This window comes from Anopheles funestus, chromosome 3RL (genome assembly GCF_943734845.2).
Source record: "Anopheles funestus chromosome 3RL, idAnoFuneDA-416_04, whole genome shotgun sequence".
Lineage (NCBI taxonomy): Eukaryota > Metazoa > Arthropoda > Insecta > Diptera > Culicidae > Anopheles > Anopheles funestus.
The window spans coordinates 25169254-25188536 of record NC_064599.1 but is presented as its reverse complement, the minus strand read 5'-3'; the positions used below and the strand labels follow the sequence as shown (position 1 = coordinate 25188536).

Here is a 19283-nt window from a genome sequence, read left to right as displayed (position 1 = left end):
TACTTCTATACATGTGAAAATACTTACCCAAATTTTAAAATTTTTCATAAAATCCATTTGAATCCAAGAAGAAGAAAAAACAACTCGCTCAAGTAATACTTTATTTCAACCAGTAGTATGCTTTTCTTTGTAAAACAATGCAAATGTGTGCTGCCCCAATTCCAATGGGACATTAAACTCCACCGTTGGAAATGGCATGATTGAGGTGGATTGATGTACCTACAAATTTTGGTTCTGCCTTGTACATCGCGAACCGACTACCGATTGCTGACTGTAATCACCTTTTCGTTTGAAATCGTTGTATGCGTGACCTTTAACACTATGCTTTAATGTTGGTTGCATCGGAACATATCCGTATGCGTGTGTCAATTCGCAGGCGAACTTTCACACACCCGCGTATACAAGATAGCTTATCGTATAGAATCTAAATCATCTTCAACGACTTCTTCATTCTCGCGGCACATAACTAGCTTGATTCCCTACGCAACGAACGGTCACTGACCACCGTTGATGACGTTTCGTTTGTTTCCATTGTTTGCGTGTTTCTGGTTTTGTAGTTTTGCTTTAAATATTTTGTGTTTTCTTTTTGTAGATTTAAAGTTACAAATAGTTATGCTTTCGCGTTTGGCGTTTTTACTTTGCTGTTTGCGAGAGAAACGTGGTCTGTTTCCCGCAGGTCACAGGTTTTATTTTGTGCGGCCGGTTCGGTTCATTTATTTAATTCCTTTTTGTTTTGCAATTAGCTTTTCGAATTCTTTAAATCATGTAATAAGTGCCACCGGTTGCATTCGCTCCAATACTGACTCTTGCGTCGAAAGTGATAGGAACGAGCAGCGATGGTAATAATAATCATCATCATAATAGTAGTGATTGTAGCAATAAGTATTAATAGTATGGCAATTAGAACTAAGCGCTAATGTTAGTCTTAATTTTACATCGACAAGGACATGGTCGGCGATTGGGTTTTTGTTTCTTCCCTTGTTTTATCAATTCTTTTCCTAAACATTCTGCATATTTTCTGCAGCTTGCCACCATTTTTTGTATTGCTTTCCGCTTCGTCGCAACAGAAAGACACACCTAAACACATGCCTTTTCCTTTCTGTTTACTACTTCTGTTAGTACTATTTCTTAAAAGAGGGGAAAGCTTTACTTTAGTCTGTATACATTTTCTTTGCAGATTGTTTTATCCCTTCTCTAGTCACTACTTTGTTCTGCCAATGGTTGATACCCTTTGAGGTTATGCTACTCAAATGTTTCATATTTAGTGAGTTTTATCATTCAATCTACTTAACTCGTTTTGGTCGAACTTATACCCTTAGTATACCTCTCTAAACGCTCTAGTTGTTGTCTAAACAGTTGCATTGAACGAGATTGTAAGATTTTACATTAATGCGCGAAAGACGTTTTGTTGTTACCGGGGAGTGGAAAAAGTGGTTCCGTTTTGTTTATGAACGAATTTATTCAACTTTTTTTTTTGCTCTTATACATTCTTAATGCACTAAAGTACTAGCGTGTTAGATACTGCCACTGTGTCACAGTATGTTTACTATTTGCTTTGTTTAGTTCACTATCTTGCTGGGTTTTGCTGTAATTTCCACTCCAAACTTATCGATTTCTTCTCTTTAGTATGAGTCTGATTGTATGCTACTATGTAACACCGTAATCAGAAAATACGAAGAACGCAACTCTTAGTGAGGCTTTTGTATTTTAAAGTGACTTTTTCTATTTTCTCCATAAGTATGGTCTGAAGCAACTCGTAAAAAACCGTCAAATCAGATCAGTGTAGTGCACAGTAACGAATTTCTATGTTCCAAGTATATTGGATATGTGTGTTTGTTTTGTGGAGCACTCGTTCCGGATCCGGATTGAGGTTAAAAGTTGTTGGATTAAGTTAAGTTGGATTGACTTGAGGTTGTTGGATGTGCGCCATCGTTCGTCTCATCTATAGTTGTTTTTTTGTTCGTGTTGGTTAGTCCCGAAGAAGTCCTCCACTAACGCTACGGGAAGGTTAAGCTTACGGAAAGCTTCTTATCGCCAACGGTAGGAACCTGCGTGCCCTTCTACTGCACCACCTCATTTTCGCGCTGCAGCTGCTTCTGGCGTTCCTCCTTCAGCTTCTTTCGCTTGGCACGATCCTGGAAGAATAGCTGCTGCTCCTCCCACGATAACCTCTGGAGCCGTTCGCGCAATTGATCCCGCTTAAGCTTCCTTTCGTCCATCGTCATCGAGTGGGTCGTGTGGTGCTTAAGGATGTTGGTAGTAGCTGGCGGGAAGTAAGGGATTCTCATTGTCGGCGTTGGTCGGCTGGTAGTTCGCGGTCTTGGTGTTGTAGTTGTGGTGGTAGTCGTCGTCGTCGTCGTCGTCGTCGTAGGGATGGTAGTGCTCGGTGTAGTCGGTGGACGTGTCGGCATAAAGTAGTGGGTCCGTTTGGTGGTTTTATGCATTCCCGGTTGGTGACGGTGTTGATGTGGTCCGTGTGCTTCCACACGTGCCGCCGAACCATGCCCCAGCCGATAGCTGCTCGGCATGCTCACTAGACGGTTCTTGCCATTGCGTCCGGTGTGGAAGTCAACGTTAAACTGTGAACCCGAATGGTACCCATTTCGATGTCCATTATCGATCGTGTTAATATCGTTCGGTGCGTCCGGGGCATACTGGGCGAGATGTTGCTTGCGACCAACCACCACTTCCGGCGGAATGTAGTAAGGTCCGGTAGCAGCCTCAACAGTCTTCCTGTTATGGTACGGTTTGCGCTTGTGCTCGGGACGTGGTTTAATCGAAGGGTTCGATTGCATTACCCGCTTCATGCTATTGAAGATGCGTGGCTTCTCATTGTTATTGCTAGAGAAAATCAAAATTCAAAGTTTAATACAAATGTTAACAACAGTTTCGTGAGATGTCACGTATAGTACTACCTTCGGTTACGATTGTTTGGTTCGTTCATGATGAACACCAGCTTCTCGTTCGCCTTCTGATCGGGATAGGTTTTGTTCCATTTGTCATACAAACTGTACCGTCCGGATGCGGACACTAGCGGCATACGATGTTGACAGATAAAATTGATTTTCTTTGTGCACTCTTCAGCCGACCATCTATGGAAAGGTAGTGCGTTTGTGTTTTGTTTCCGTTAGGGAAATAAATAAAAATAAAAAAAAAAACGAAAAACAATTAGCAAATAGAATAGGTTTGTTTTGTAAAATTTAACTAAATTAAATAGTAACTAAATTAACGATAAGCTTTATTGTTACTGTATCTATCACCAGGCAAAGTGCATTTAAATATCTACTTTACTACATTAAACGTGTTAAAAGGTGCGAATTGTACTGCTTCAGCAAGTGAATTTATGGGGGTAGAGCATAGCAGTGAATCAAAAACTACGAATGTATTACATGTGTGGAACGTGCTGTGGAAAAAAGTTAATCAAATCCATGCCAAAGTTTGGGTGCACTAAAAACTACAACCAAAAAATCAAACAAGCCATAAACATAACAACATGTACAAAAAAAAATAAATTATAAAGTTCGTTGGTACCAAGTTTACCTTCAAAGTTGTTCACACAAAGTATAGGAAAAACGCACGGGAAAACTATTTCTTGATAAAACATTTAATCTAATAATGCTATTAGCATAATCGCAAACGAATGTAACAATGGAAGATGGAAAATGAGCGCAAATGGTTGAAAACGACAAACAAGCTTTTCCCTAGCGCATCAATCTATGCACCTTTCGCTCCGATTGTAAGGATGGAGAGCGTTCTGTTTTTATTATTTTTAAAACTATCTCTATCCACACGTTACAATAATAGTTACCTGTATTTGAGGTCTGACCGTAGCAGTGCACAGTTGTATTTCAAATCCTTGCTGCTCCTGCAAAAAATGCTCATAAGTTAATGTTCTCTTGTACGGTGAGGAGTGATGAACCGGTAATGCACAAGGGTTAAATGGCGATCGCATTGGTGACGGCCTTTGGATGATGTGCACGGTTTCACGGTGTAACGAGTGTGTTTCTGTGCTAGAACCAAAGTTAAAAGTGAATCATTAATTACCCAGGAATCATTTGGCTGAACGATTGATACTCGATGTCGCGTCCATTGTGACCCCATTGCCATTTGTTCACCTTCCAGTTAAATGTACCGCCAATCCAGAGATCTTCTGACACTGTTTTATGTTGGAGAAGAATGTTTTCGAACGAAACATTAAAGTGAATAATCATCTTTTTTGGTAAAATAATCATTAAATTGCGGTTATAGTAATTGCATCCTTACGGTTAATTTTCTGCAGATATCGCCTGAGATGTTTGTCCTCGTACTTCATCGGTTCGGCCAGCTTGCTGTTATGATCCTTACACTCGAAGTACGCATCGAGCCAGTTCTGTTTGCTCGGCGAGATGTAGTAACACTCGTTACCGATGCGACTAAACTTTGGCGGACACATCACGTACATGCGCTTGTAGCGTCGGTACTGCTTGCCCTCAGCATCGTGCCGCGTTTCGTTACCATTACCCTGCACTAGCAGCGCCATACCCAGCAGACAGATAATGGCTACAGATCAAAGAAATAATCGCACTCATTTAAGCAGTGTTCCATGATATCCCTTGCTTTACAAAAATAAACCAACTTACCGAGTAATGTGGATTTCGAATCCATGTTGATGATGGTGGTCGTTGCTATCAAATCAAAGAAAGTGTTATCTTGCCGTTTTCGGTAATTTAAGCTGCAGCACCGACTGTTGTAGCCCGTTGAAATATCATCCGTGTCGGCCCGGCAGGATGATCAACCAACAAACCGTCCTTACTGCGAAGTATGCTTCACAGCGGTAAAATGATACTTCCCAACAGTGGAAAAAAACTAATTGAAAGCTTAGTACACCGGGACCCAGGCCCGCTAATACTAGCCCGCGCTCTCAATTCCCGGACGTGCGCCGCCCGTTAAACGTGAACTGAATTTAATTAAAATTATTTCACCGAACAGAGTGGGTACTAATTTTCTTCCGCGTATCGTCCTCGGTGGTGTATCCTTTTTCTGACGGTTTACCCACTTCAACCGGTCAGCGCGGGAACAGACGCGTACTTGTGTGTCGGGGTCGGGATGCGTATAATTTTCCACCGCACCCTTCAAACGGATGATGATGATACGGCGCTGCTTTCCTGGGGTTTCTTCACTTGCTTCGATGAGCAATAACGGAAGCAGAAAAATGTACGCGGATCAAGTTAATTTTTTTTTTTTAGTTTGTTACCGGTGTTGGTCCACTTTGCACGTTAGTGAGTGTTTGGGAATTCTTTCAAGCGTAGCCCAGTTTATGGTGATTTCGTTTGATATCGTATCCTACCAAAAGAGGGACCTAAGGGAGAAAAATACCGGAAAAGCAGAAAAATGTGAATTAAAATATAGTTTCATGGAATGGTAGGATAATTTTGCATTAAATCTGTCGGTATGTTAATACCTGTTTGCACTCGACCGAGCAATAAGGTTAATGTCTTGGGTAAAAGGGTATACTAACGCCCTCTAGGTGTGAGATGTGGAAGTATTTGTAACAACCATAAGTGAAGGTGCTTTACGGATAAGCGGTTCGCCATGTGGGATGCTGTTTCTTTCGTTTGGCTAAAGGAACCAAAGGAAGTAATAAATAATTCCCACTCCGTTTGTATCTTCTCTTCCTCACGCCCCCCCCCCCCCCCCCTTCACATGTGAGAAGATAGGCGTGAAAGAAAAGACGCGCAACGCCAGTGTTAATGATGCCAGTGATTGCAAATGGTGTTAAGTGTAATTTCCGTTAAATATCCTGCCGAGTGTAATTTTAATTGCTCCGATATGCACAAACCTGAACGTGACGTACGCCAGGGACGTACACTTACATGAACCAGTGAACCGCGTCAATGTATATAGCATAAGAAGCGAAAGGGTATCAACATAAATATGAGACACATCGCACACACGCTTTCGCTGTACGGTGCCGAAGGTAACGTCTTCTTTTCGAGTAACACGTAAGCATTAAGCACCGGAGGCTTTGCCAGATCAGCAAACCATCTCCGGGTAGCTGGGCCACGAACGGTTGCTGAATGGAAGATATCGCGAGGTAGTCATCGTTGTCGAAATACACCCACCCACTGGTACTCCGAACCGCGATTGCCATAAGCGTCGTGACCGAGCTCGTGGTTATTTCATCGGTAAGGCAATTGGGGGGGGGGGGGGGGGAATGTATTTTATTTTTATTATTACCAACATGCACAACGGAGGATTTTACTTTTGCGGGCGTTAGCAAAAGATGGGCAGAAGAAAGTAGAGAACCAAGCTGTACGGCAGTAAATGAAACAATCCCCGATACCACCGAATGAGCAGACGGTGGTGTATAAAATACACCGCTGTGTTGTTTACACTGACGACTAGTGGGTGTGTTCCACCTCCCCCGGGCGGCTTCTACCCGGTGTGGGCTGCGGCAGTAGTAGCATTCTTTGTCGGTTTCATCTTACTCCGTTCATGAATTCATCATTAGAGGAACGACATAATTCCGCACCATTTACTAGTTTTATTGCTTGTGGACGTATACGTAGATCACCCTTGGCCCGGGGGGGAGGGATCAGTTCCCGGATCACTACGCCAGCGTCAGTGTCAACCACAAACGTGAATGTTGATATCCGTCCGCTGAAACCGACCTGCCTTATGCAGCGACTGCATCTCATCTCGCTGTCTGATCCGGAAAGTTATGATTAGAAGCTTAAGATTATTTCATCTGTCCCAACCTCTGGTGATGATTTTTTTTTACCCGCTCTTTTATGAATAACAGTAGCATTACGATGAGTAAGGAGCTTTAAATATTTGCAGCAAAACTCATCAGCAAAAGGGGAGAGTATATTAAATATCTCATACTGTCCATGCGGTATTAGCGATTGTTTTGTCAACACTGGAGAGAGCCCTTTTAAAATCCCCTCTTGTAACGGACTTAGAGAGCTTTGCAGAAGTGCACTTTTTGCGCAGACAATGGTACAATATGCTTGCAAGCTGGAGTTCCCATAGCACCACGGGTGCGTATTATAAAGGTCATGGAGCTGTTATCCATGCAGTCATACAGCGGGAGATGCATGGTACAGCTCATTCTCGAAACGGATTACGACAGTGCTAGGGAAGTCCACCGTGTTCGTGTACTTTTTGTCGCGCAGACACTTTACCACACCGAATCAAACCGGCCAAGGTAAACGAGATCGGGGCAAAAGCCAACACCAAAGCCCAGCACCGAACTGTCTTTTTGTTTTCTTTGTCAATTTTATTTTCTTTTTAGTTAACTCTCGTGGATTAAAATCGCGTACTGCCGATCTGCATACTGAAAACTAATAAATCATACCAAGGTGCGAATAAGCACGAGTAAGGTCACCGAAAAGGAAAGGGGTGAAAAATGCTGGCAAATATTGGGCTTGCAAAGCTTACCGACAGTATCAACACAATTACCATCAATGTGCTTTCCATCCTTGTACACCGAAAGTTTTTGCCTTGAAGAAATAGAGAGTACCGAGATCATGGTTGAATTGTTGAACTCTTCTTTTACGGATACCGACGCAATTCCGTTTGAGATCCTTATCGGGAGATTTTTTCCCCCCGGGTCACAAAATCGCAAGAATCCGACGATCGTGTGATAATCGTGACGATCAAAACTGTGTCCCTCGTCGTGACGTGAGATGACGAATGAAATGTAGGTATTTCGTCGTTCGGGTTTGTTTACCTTAAAGCTTACCGTATGGTGCTCCACACGCGGGTATATTTGTTTCCGTTTGTCCGTGAGTCCACCGGCAGGTTAATTGATTGTGGAACCACACGATGATTAGGTGACAACCTTGCGAAGAACAAAGCGGACCGATTGTTGAAATTCTTGGAAGTTTTGGCATCGCGTTGAAGCCCGGAAGGGTCAACTGCTGTTGAACCGATTTCATTCATTCGGCTACTAATTCTTCAATCACGATAGGCAACGGCGGTGCCGGTTCAAAAGGGCAGGTGCGCGAACAAAATCGTAAACGTGGACAACTGTCGGTGTGCAGCGCAAAATGAAGGCATAAAGAGGGTTTTTATTTTAATTTAATATGAAGAAACCCTTACTGGGTGCGCATTAGCGCGCGTGTCACAATTTGTTCCCGTACGCATGAAGGAACCGGTTATGGCAAGTACTGCATCCTCGTTTCGCCATTACAATCTGCTCGAATAGTACAGCAATGACAACTCAACCGTTCCGTTTTGCCGATCGTGACCGAGCTCGATCTTTGCTTTGTTTCCCTTTTTTTTCGTGTACATTTTTCCATGGATTTTAATCGCAATAATTACTTCTTTCTGTTGACGCACGCCTTTTCTGTTGGGGTGTGCGTGTTGCTCTCATTCTCGTATCGTTACTTCCTTCGATCTTCGACCGAACTGTGTGGACAAAAAAAAAAAGAGAGAAGCAGCTATTCGCCTTCAAGGAGAAGCGAAAACATCTTAATAAGCAGCAGCTTCTTTTCAGGATGCGAATGGAAGTGGAGCAATGTTTCCTTTCATCTTTGTGCGTTCGAATGAATAGCCGTGGCCGAAGTGTATCGAGCTTTACGTCCATGGTAAAGGAACGAGAAAGAAAGACAGCAAAAAAAAACCGCTTCACTAGATGGACATGGCGAAAGGACGATGACAAAAATTCAATTACCGTGCATAATTTATGCAAATAGTACAACATCATCATGCCCCAGTGCTCGCAACTCGTTCGTTACCCTGGCTTTTGGGAAGAAAGACCACCAACGAAACTACTTCCGCTTTGAATGTGTACGTCCCGTGGCGGAAACTATTCTTTAGCACAAGATGCTTTTTTTTTATTTCGACGGGCAAAGTCGGAACTAATGCTGTCTAGGCGCTACTGTGAACCATGGAGAAACTAAGGATGCAAAACTTTCTGGTGTTTCATTCCCAGACTCTCTACTCGTTGGAGGTTCTCGTATAGTCCTTTTGGAGGACGAAGCTTATCCGTCATCATTCTAATTGTTGTTTCGCTTCCAGCGATGGATCTGTATCCGTAAAGCACTTGATCGGATTATCCAATGTTGGAGGATTTTACTCAGGATGAAAGTAAAAATTGACCACAGAGAGGACTCTTTTGTGAGTGCGGGGAGTTCGTTCAAAATTCATCTAAAATTTTATCTCGCCAAGTTAATCAATTTGCTATGTGTAACTGTTTGACTAAAGTTTCAACAAAGGCATTGGAGGGGAAATAAAAACTACACCACCGTAAGCAAAAAGTGTGAAATTAAGAAAGTTGTCCAAGTGTCGTGCAAAATCTGCTTTCTTTGACCAACTTCCAAAATCTGTCCACCCAACGCAATCCGGGATCCGTACATGGGTGGCGATTAATTGCTTATTAGCCGATGGTGTGCCGAGAGTTCGAACAACGAAGCCGATGCCGAACAACGGCGATGAAATGGAGATAAATTAAAACCCACGCCCCCCAACATCAGCTTTACGGCGGGGGCTGTTGATGGACGATTTTGGCTGTGACCTTTGGTAGCGTGCGGCAGCGGTTGAACAGTAAATCTATTTCGACGTTAGCATATTCGCTCTAAAAAATGGAATGTCTTACTGCGCCTGTGAGCCATTCGCTTTTGGCGGGGGTGAGTAAATTTGTACACGTTTAAACGCTTCCCATGGAATTGGGTTAAGTGTGGTTGCACTGTGTACCAACAGATTGCATCCAATGACGGTTGTTAGCGAAACAAGTGACACACCGACTAATCGATCGCGCTTTTGGTTTTTGCAGCTTCTTTACGATGAGACAACGGGTGGAAAGGCTGAAAGGTGGTGGGACGGCACAATTAAGATAAGGCATCAACCATCATGTTTCGATGCTGCCCGTCAACAGCCGATCAATTTACCTTTCCTTCGGGGGCTATTTGCTGTGCTTTATTAAATTAACAGCGAAGCGCAACATTAATAATGTGCCCGTACGATCGACGATAATTAATCTCATTAATGCCGACAAAAAGGTACGGTTGAACTAGCGCGCGTGTATTCACGTTAGAGGGTGTGCCCTTGTGCGTCCTTCCCTAATAGCTTCCATGCTTGCTTATGCAAATTGTACCGATAGCGATTATGCCTTCTTCCCTTACTGTCTGTGGGGGGTCGTTTTTCGCGTATGCACAACAACAACAACAACAAAAACGCATGTATAAATGACTTCAACACGGTAAGGAACTGCCCAGAGTTGGATCTGTTTGGGTTCAGAATCGTTACGCCCGTGTGTGCACTGGATATGGTACACAATAAAGCGCTCAGGTGCCGACATGGGGCGGTTGAAGTTATTCGCTGACGAAATATTAATTTTATGCTTGCTTACACAAAGCTTCACATGTGTACGTTTGCTTGGGTTTTGCTGGGTATGTGCTTATCAGTGGCACGGATCGATTTCCATTGACAAGGGGTGAATACCGCGTTTAACCCGCCTCCTTCACTTTTCCAACCACTTTTCCCCCGCACGGACTGGTGGAGCGTAATTTAATCAACTCACAAAAGCGAACCGCCAACATTATACGTTTTCACCGTGTTCATCAATCGCTGACGTATGTGGCGTGTTGTCCTGCAAATGGGGTTGCAATTTCCGCGCCCGTGTTAACACACACACCCAGCATCATCCATTCCCTGCAAACAAAGCGGTCCGTGCTGGTGTATGCTGCTGATTATGCAAACTGTAAACAGTGAAGAGCTTTTGGATTAAGTTTATTAAAATAAACCAATACATAAAAGAGTCCATTTGAAACTGCCGCTTCCGCTTTGTAGCCGTAGAAAAGGTTTGGTGGAAATTCCTTTTTTCCTCCGTACTGGAAATCTGTTTGTTCCTGTTCCAAATGTGCACAATTAGTGTTAGTAGCAGCAGTAGCTTTGCCATTGATTTTCTAGCATACAATTTCGTGGATTTACAATATGATGTGGAAAATTTAATTTTCCACCATTAACGGTGCTCCACCAAGTATGGCTTTTATGCGTTCTGCTTTTAATCGTGGGTCGTGGTAGTAATAAATTCGTTATCTTCAGTTCCATTGAAGCATACCGGGGCCAATAGAAAAAAAAGAGCCAAAGAAAGCCCCCAAAAACAGACGTGTACTGTTTGTGACCTTCATTTACTGTCCGGGCATTTGAATGGATGGGCACAAACTTAATTTACGTTCAGAATTTTGCTTTTCTTTCTTTTATGTTTGCAATGTTTCTGTTGGTTGGCGTTTCTTAATGTGATTATTCCATAAGATAAGAGTTTTTCTCTTTAGAAGTTTTAATATGTTTTGTTTAACGTTTTGGAAATTAATTGAAATTGTTAATATAAAGTTATGAAAATTAAATTACAATTCATGACACAATTTGAGGAAATTGCAAACATTTCATTTTGTAGTGCATTTAAATGATCATTTATCGTACCATTTGAATAGTGAAACTATTCATTTCAGAAAACCATCGGAGCAACTGTTAACTATTCGTGGATAGTAATTTCCATTAGCTTAAACAGTTCTTACTTCAGTTGATTATAACGACGAGTAAAACTAGTTACTTTTTTTTTACACTCTCATTTCCGCAAGTACTTCCTTCGCTTGGAAACCTTTTTTTTGTCAGTGACACTCTCGTCAAAAGAACCGTTCAGATAATTCTATCAAAAGTTATACATCCATACTACCCGTGCCACCCGCATCCACACAGATCAACAATTATTTCAACCGGAAAGTGCTGCAACTCGACCCGAAGCGAAAACTTTATCGTATGGTGTGCGATATGCACACTACTGGTTCGTCCCTAAACATCGGGGTTTCAGGTTTGAGGATTGTGTGGACACACACACACACACACCGAGTCCCCATACCAGGCAAGCGCATTATCAAATTATGAAAAGCTCCGTGAAAGTTGTTTAGACATCAACCGGAGCGCGCGCCCGGGATGTGAAAATGTGATGCTGTAAAGGAAGTGCATTGGATCGATGCAATTTTTCATCCCCACTCGATCAACTGCATGCCGGGAAAACATACAGCCCATGGTGGCGTGGATGATGTTGATGGATGTGGTGCCATAAGAAGGGGGGCTTTGCTTGACACACTGAGGGAAGAAAAATAACAAGGGCATACCCTGATGATGTGTGGCTTTCCGGTGTGGCTGTTGTTGATTTACTGCACCTAACAGTTAAGTAATGTTGGCAAATATATTTACCTTGCACATTAACGACACATCGCGGATCCGTTAAGATGGGTGATAAACAAGGTAAGAAAAAGTGTAAAGCTCGTTTTGTTCAAAGGTGTTGCATTCGGAATGAAAAATTAACTCCACAAGACACACAAGAGACTCGAAGAAGGTGATATGATTAATTTTGCACTATCGCATCGTTTTGAGTGGATAAATGGGGTAGCTTCGAGGTTGAACCGTTTAGTGAGGTAGGAAGTGACATAATGAAGAGTGACATTTGAAGCAATGTTGGAAGCATAAAACTTTCAAAGTTCTAAAGCTTTAAACAATATTAGTCTAAATAATATGGAGTGTTTAATTCAAAAGACATCCCGACCAGAATGATCGTAAGTTCGAGGAACTCCACTTCGTATTAGGCACTTGTCACACAGTAGCACCAACTTATTCGCATACGAAGATAATTCGATAAACAAATACTTTATGTTTCCACCTCGCAGAGCCTCCAAGTGCATACGACCAAAAAGGCTCGGAAGTTATCGACGGCTTACAGTAGCAATCATCGGCAAACTTGAAGACGATACGCTGGATACGTCAGCAAGAAGTAAGCGGATTGTTTGTCATGTTTTGCAACCGGAATTCCAAGCTGCCGGCATGAAACACTGCTCAAGTTCTCGAACTGAATGGAACCCATTCAGGAAAAGGCACTCCAAACAGTGAAGTTGCTAAGCATACCGGTTGGAACCTGAGCTTATTTTTTTAAGGAACCTTTAGACGAAAGACCCAGAAATAAAGTTGAATGGATTGTTGTAGATTTAAATTATGCTCCCGGTAAATTGAGAGAGACAGGAGATACCTTGATAGAAGAACAAGAGTACATTGCAATTTCTAAATTCTAAACTCCAATAAGACAAACACATGTGTTAGACGAATCCGCAATGAATCGTCCTTAACGAAAAGTGTTTCCATGCCGTTTTGCGAAACAAATGACATCAGCAACTTTTGGTTTAATGTCGCACAACTGCTGTCGGTAATTGGCTGCTGTTGGGTTTGTACTAATTTGATGAGATTTTTTAATGTCCATCGTGGACGTGCGCGACACGATTGGAATGTTTCGCCAAAAAAGCTGAAACTGTTCCAACTCTCCAATAGGCGTGCCAATACGGGGAGGATCGTTGTAGCACACTATAAAACTCAATTTGCTAAATTAACCGGACCCGCCCGGAATGTGTGACCCTACAACGGGGAAGGTCCGGCCGCAAAAGCCTCTCCCAGTTGATATTGTGTTTGAAGATAGGGAAAAACAAAAGCACGCGGCGGCTAACGTCCAGATCTCGTCAAACATTGTAGCTGATGGTGATTCGACAGCCATATTCAATGGGGCAGCTTCTTGTGTCTTTTTTTTTAACTATCTTGGTAGGTGGTCTTTCGGGTGCGAAAACGGTCACATTCTTGTTGGGTATGTACGGGTAGCCCGAGACGTGGTGATGCTAATAAACATACGCGATTGGATGGAACGCATGAAGTCATAGCGGCATGCACTTAATTGAGAATGATAAATCATAGACCTAGACCTCTTTCGTTCGCTTCCCCCCCCACAAAAAAGGCGAGTGACCTGCACAACTTTGGACGGATCGGAGAGCATGTAAAAGCATATGTTCTATTTTGGTTTAATTTCACGAAACACCCGACGAACGAGAATTTGATTATTGTTTATATGCTACCAAACGGTCGCACGCCAGCGTGTTTCGTGTCAGTGATGGATTGGTCTACAACCGAAACGACGTTTAGTTGGAAATTTAAAACCACAACCGCTCTATTGGGGGGACCTTATGTGTGCAACTTATCCTTATTAGGTTGCGTTTTAATTTGTTTCGCTTGAAATGAAACATTCAGCAAAACAAATAAATAAAACAGTTGGCTAATGGTAAACATGCCATAAATTTCGCACATGTTCCGAATGCCTTGGAGAACAAAAACCAAATGTGCATATCGATTCTTTATCTGCAAACGACGTTCCAGCTTCCAAGTAACGTTCTCAAGTGTAGCGTTTCTGACAGCAGAGAAAAAATCCGCATAAACCGTTTTACCTGGCTGGCTGTTGAAAGTTTCGGCAAATCAAACAAGACGACGCAATCAAAATTTGATGACACGACCGGATATTAAAACGGTTCCCATAAATGGAGAGAAAAAAAAAAACGACACTCAAGAGTAACGGTGTTATATTTGGAGTCGGCGGAGTTTTTCCGTTCTACCAACCTTCAACTTCAGATTGTGTGTCTGTGCGTGTAAGTATATCTTCGAATGAAAACTTTCTCTCCAACTGGCAAAGCATAAGTAAGGCTTTATTATTCTATTTCTGTTTTTTCTCCTTATCTTTCTCGTCTCAGAATCTCGTCTCGGAAAAGCTCAGCTTCAGTACTGTGGAGCTGGTACTGCGCTAGAAAGCATAGCTAAGATTGGTCTTTCGAAAGGGGAAGGAAAGGAAGAAAAAACACGACAGGATGTGAAGAATATGATCCGTGTGTATGATTCGATTATATTCAGCACATATAGACGCACCTCGTTAACCTGGCCTGCACACTGCCTCACCATAGCAAATGTAGCTGTTGCGAGCTGGAACGGATTTGATTGTTGATACGAGAACGAATCGTTCTCCAAACTCTGATTCTACCCAGTAGTCGAACTTTGGAAAAGCGAGGCAATCTGAGGCAAATAGTATCGTTTGGCAATCATCAAAACAGAGAAAGGGGAGAAAGCGCTGAGGGGATTACCGAGATGAAACAAAAGCGAGATAAAGATTCGAGGAAAGATTAACGAAAAGCTTTGATGGGCTTGTCCATCATAATCCCTTTTGCACCCCCCGCCGGGTTGGTTTGAACTTAATGCCCACTGATGATGATGATGATGATGATCCAATCTAGGATATTGAACGTTATCCATGTGGCATTCGGTCCTGTTTGGTGAGAATTAGAAATTGGAGCAAAAGAGCTACGTTGTTAATGTGGTCTTTCTTGCAGACAAGCACCAACCGACCGGATACGGATCACCGTGACGGGTGTTAATCGATGCCACAAGTACCCGTACTCCGATGGTGGTGGTGGTGATGGTGAAAATTGCATCGTGTCAGCTGTAAAATTGGCCCCTTGTCTCCCGTAGTGTCTGCTGCGACGTGTTGGTTTAAAAGCGCTTCGTGTCCGATGGTTCAACAATCAGTAACACGCGCACTTGATGTGATAATGCAATTTTAATTATTTGTTGACACGGGACCGCCGGATAATTATGGGTGAAGGTAGCCGCACTGTCAACGGACGGATAGGTGTCCAGCGTATATGGGAAGCGGTTTTTCTTTCTACGGTTGGTGTTGCTGAATCGGTTCATTTTCGGTACCATTTGTATGAAGGCTTTAAACACTTCTGGACCTTCGCAAACACACACACTTAGGAAGATGCCTAGGACTCGTTGATCTAGTTACGCCGGTTCTTCTAGTTCCGCTGACATTCCAATGTGTTGCATTCCACTTACGGTGCGAAGGAAATACGAAGCTTATTAGCTTCACCTGAGGCGTTATGTTCGGTGCGTTCGTCATAGTGCATAATTGCATGTGAACAGAAGCAGATGCATTCCATCCAACAGCAGCAACGTTAGTTCTTGCCTGTTGATTAAACGTGTACTAGTACGTTCTTTAAAATACCCCTCGCATCCAGAGTAAAGTATCATATTTTCAATGTTTTGGAGCACAGAGAGGCTTGTTCGATGATCTCGTTTAGCTTCTTTAGATGCAGACCATCACAAGACTATCCACATTCAAGGTATTGGGTTTGCTTATCGATCGAATATTCCAAATTCGTCGAAGCGATAAAAGAACCGATTTTGCGTGTAACTTTTCATTCGACTTTTTTTTTGCTTACTTTAAAAATAAACTCAACGACAAGACCCACCATGTAATGCAATATCTCCGTAATGGTTGTTTCGGAACGACGTTCGCTGAAGGATATTTCAGACGAGGCCACTCAAAAGTTTTCTGGGTGGAAAAATTGTTCTCGTTTGTTGTTGTTTTGTTGATATTTTGCCTCTGCGTTCCTTTGCGAAGAAAGCAGATTGGACCGAAATAGCCACAAAAATGATACATATTATTATCCTCTGTACTCACTCCTTCCCGAACGTTGTAGACGTGCTTTTGCCGTTTTTTTTTTGGTTTTGCCGTAAGCAGAAAATGTTTGTTAATGATGCAAAAGGTAATTTTTGCTAACCCACCCCAGTGATTTCGAACCAAAATGTCTCTCTTCAAAAAAGGGGAAATTCATGTTGCACATGAATAAAAATGACTTTCGTCCTTATCCCTTAACTGAATGGTTTCGCTTTTGAGGAGTATAAAAAAGGAAGCAACCAAATGAAGCTATTAAAATGATAATTTATGTTTTGCCATCGTTTTGTTCTGCGCTTAATTGAATACGACCATTTTCACTGGAAAATCCTACCAGGGTGGGTGGTGGTGGATTTTTAATGTGACCCAAATCACACACACACACGCACATTAACAAGCGTGAGTACACGCATAATTACAAATGGCCAAATGAGACAGCATTAAAATCATGAGCTGTTGGTGTGAGGTTGGTGTCGTTTAAGGGAAAGGGAAAACAAAAGGAAAATACCTATTATACGTCTATTTAAAATTCACTTAAAAGCTCATTATGGACCTTTTGGCCTTGTTTTGTGTCTATGGCGGGTCTATGGCTTGCAGAACAAAACACACATCTTCAGGTTAGAATTTGGGTCACGATGAAGTGACAGTGGCGGCTTATGTCACGCCCGATACAGAATAGCTAATATCATTAGTTGCTTCAGGATATGCCGGTGTTAAGCAAGCGAAGCATTTGCCCTTAATCCGGTTAGGGTTTGCGGATGGATTACTTCCTTCGGGAGCATTCAGTAATTGCAGTAATGTATAGGGAAAATTGATCCAACTGGTGGTGGAATTTTTCGAAAAAGAAACTCCTTAGACAAAAGGAATTTGTAAAATATTTTTATATCGATAAAGTAAGGAAACATTTACCGCACATCTTTACTTTGAAGAATAACGTATTGTGCGTCAACTTCAGTTTGACCTCGTTTTATTCCGGCTTCATTCTTATCAGTCAAACAGCAGATGAGAATCCGGCTAGTATGCCGTCATCCTACGCCAAAAAGCCAAATGAAATGTGTGATAAAAATAAACCAATCTTGCCAATTATGTCTTCGCTTCGAACACCAAACACAAAAAAACCCCCAAAACTCCGTCTAGATCATAGTTTATTTTACCATTCTTTTTAACTACTGTCATGCGAGACTAACATATGCCGACGGAGATCGGACTCTGTCAGCCAGAACGCATTCGTGCCAATGTTCGTATAAACAATTAAACATATCCTGTGTCCAGACAGGCCGGGCGAACCATTTTTTGTTTTTCAAAGTGAAATTAATGCACACATGTGCCACCAACAGTTCCATAGTAGAAGCGGTTCACGTTATGCTAAAACGATTTCCATATCGATTTGCACACCTTCTGCAAATGCAAAAAGAAAAATGTGAGTTTTTTATCCAACCGCGCCGTTATGAATCGGTTCCGACCGTGAAAAGGAAGCTTTCTTGCGCTTGAAAGATCGTGAACGATCGATCCGAAAAGGCGGCATTGGTTCAAAAGGAAATAATGACACACAGAGACACCGTTCCCATCCCAGAAACAGATGAAAGTCGGGTTGAAAGTTTCGTTTTTTTTTCGGGAGGATGAACTATTTTTAACAACCAACCTTCGCGCGCCATACATTAACGGTCACGTGTTGAAGTTATAGATCATCGATCGGTCGACTCGGAATGCCGACATCTTGATCGCCCGGGGGGAGTTTTTTTATGCGAGACCAGTACAGGAGGGTGTGTTTTTTCATATTCTAAATGTGCTAAATCATTCTGCCTTTCGAACGAGAAAAAATGGATGTTTTGAAGTGCGTGAATCTGGTATCAGATTGTCGTTTTCGATTGCATTCAATGAAAACGGGAAGAGACGATGCGCTTTATGTATTAAAATGCACGAAATTAAAATCGAGCCAATAAAAATGATTTACAGTGCAAACGTTTAATTTACCTCCCACGGACAGAAAGAAGAAAATGCCCAGAACTAAACATTTTGCATATTTCTATTCTCCCACATTTTGTGATTGTTTACACCGAAAGAAGCGGGGGGAAAAAAACAAAGCCAACGAAACGAATTCGAATCCAGTTAAGCCTAGAGTAACTAAACGCGCAACTCGGTAAGCAAAATTTGTTTAGCTCGTGGGGGCAATTTTTCCAACCCCCAGCCAGGAACGAGCCCCAAACACACATGCACACAGTTTCTGCTAATCAGATGTCGTTTTTGTTTCATTTTATTTGTAGCTTGCAGAACGCATAAACAAAGTATCGCTTTCGCGTTGGATGACGATCGGTTTTACTGCTCGATGGCCCCAATATATGGCAGTTGGAATGCGCGGACTGTTTAAAGCTGACGTGACTAAATTTCGGTTTCTAAGGAGAAAAGAGTCCAAACCACACACATCTCTCACTCATTCTCCAGTTGCTGTTATTAGTTGCTTTGGTGCCACATTTTATTATGAGCATTGCTTAAGGGTGTGAAGTTTTTTGGACAGCAAAAACTACTACTCTTCACTACAGTACTGTGAGGTTTCCATTAGCTTCACTTCATTCGGTTGGATTGCACGGGATGAAAATGTCACAGCAGGCCGTTTCCGGTGCCTCACATTGCCGGTGGTAGGAGTTGAAGTGCTGTCCGGGTGGGCAGCTCTGCTCACAAGCTGTTCCCTGGTTGCAAACATAGTACTGCGTACAGTCCGGATGGGGCAATAGATAGTTGCTAGCGTCGGATGGACAGCGAGGGTTCGGACCACAGGCGGCCTGTGCAGCACTGAAGAAGGCGATCATCGCCACCAGTAGAAGCAGGACAATTGCTAGTGGAGACTTCATAACTGAACGCACTGTTTACTGACGAATATAGGAAACGGTACTGAGGGATAGCTTTAGCAACTTTGCAAATATGAAAACGAACTGAAAAATGACTTATAAATTGCAAAGTATTTTAGCTCCGGTAGCTAGGTGAT

At 42.4% G+C, this 19283-nt stretch overlaps 2 protein-coding genes across 4 annotated transcripts in view; one reads left to right on the top strand and one right to left on the bottom strand.

Moving 5' to 3' along the window:
* The window catches only part of LOC125768796 (HIV Tat-specific factor 1), a 60108-nt gene that overhangs the window by 16680 nt on the left and 24145 nt on the right, over positions 1–19283 (top strand). The gene's annotated exons all lie outside the window — the stretch shown is intronic.
* Positions 88–19283, bottom strand: part of LOC125768797 (myotubularin-related protein DDB_G0290005) — a 96941-nt gene continuing 77745 nt past the window's right edge. The window contains exons 4-9 of one of the 2 annotated variants that reach the window (XM_049436916.1): positions 4620–5338; positions 4264–4539; positions 4045–4156; positions 3809–3859; positions 2916–3092; positions 88–2841 (exon numbers count right to left, since the gene is read on the bottom strand). In XM_049436916.1, coding sequence (XP_049292873.1) covers positions 2061–2841; positions 2916–3092; positions 3809–3859; positions 4045–4156; positions 4264–4539; positions 4620–4644 — 1422 coding nt within the window. In that variant the 5' untranslated portion in view covers positions 4645–5338 and the 3' untranslated portion in view covers positions 88–2060. Of the gene's footprint in view, positions 2842–2915; positions 3093–3808; positions 3866–4044; positions 4157–4263; positions 4540–4619; positions 5339–19283 lie in introns of both variants that reach the window. The other variant, XM_049436915.1, reaches the window with a different exon arrangement.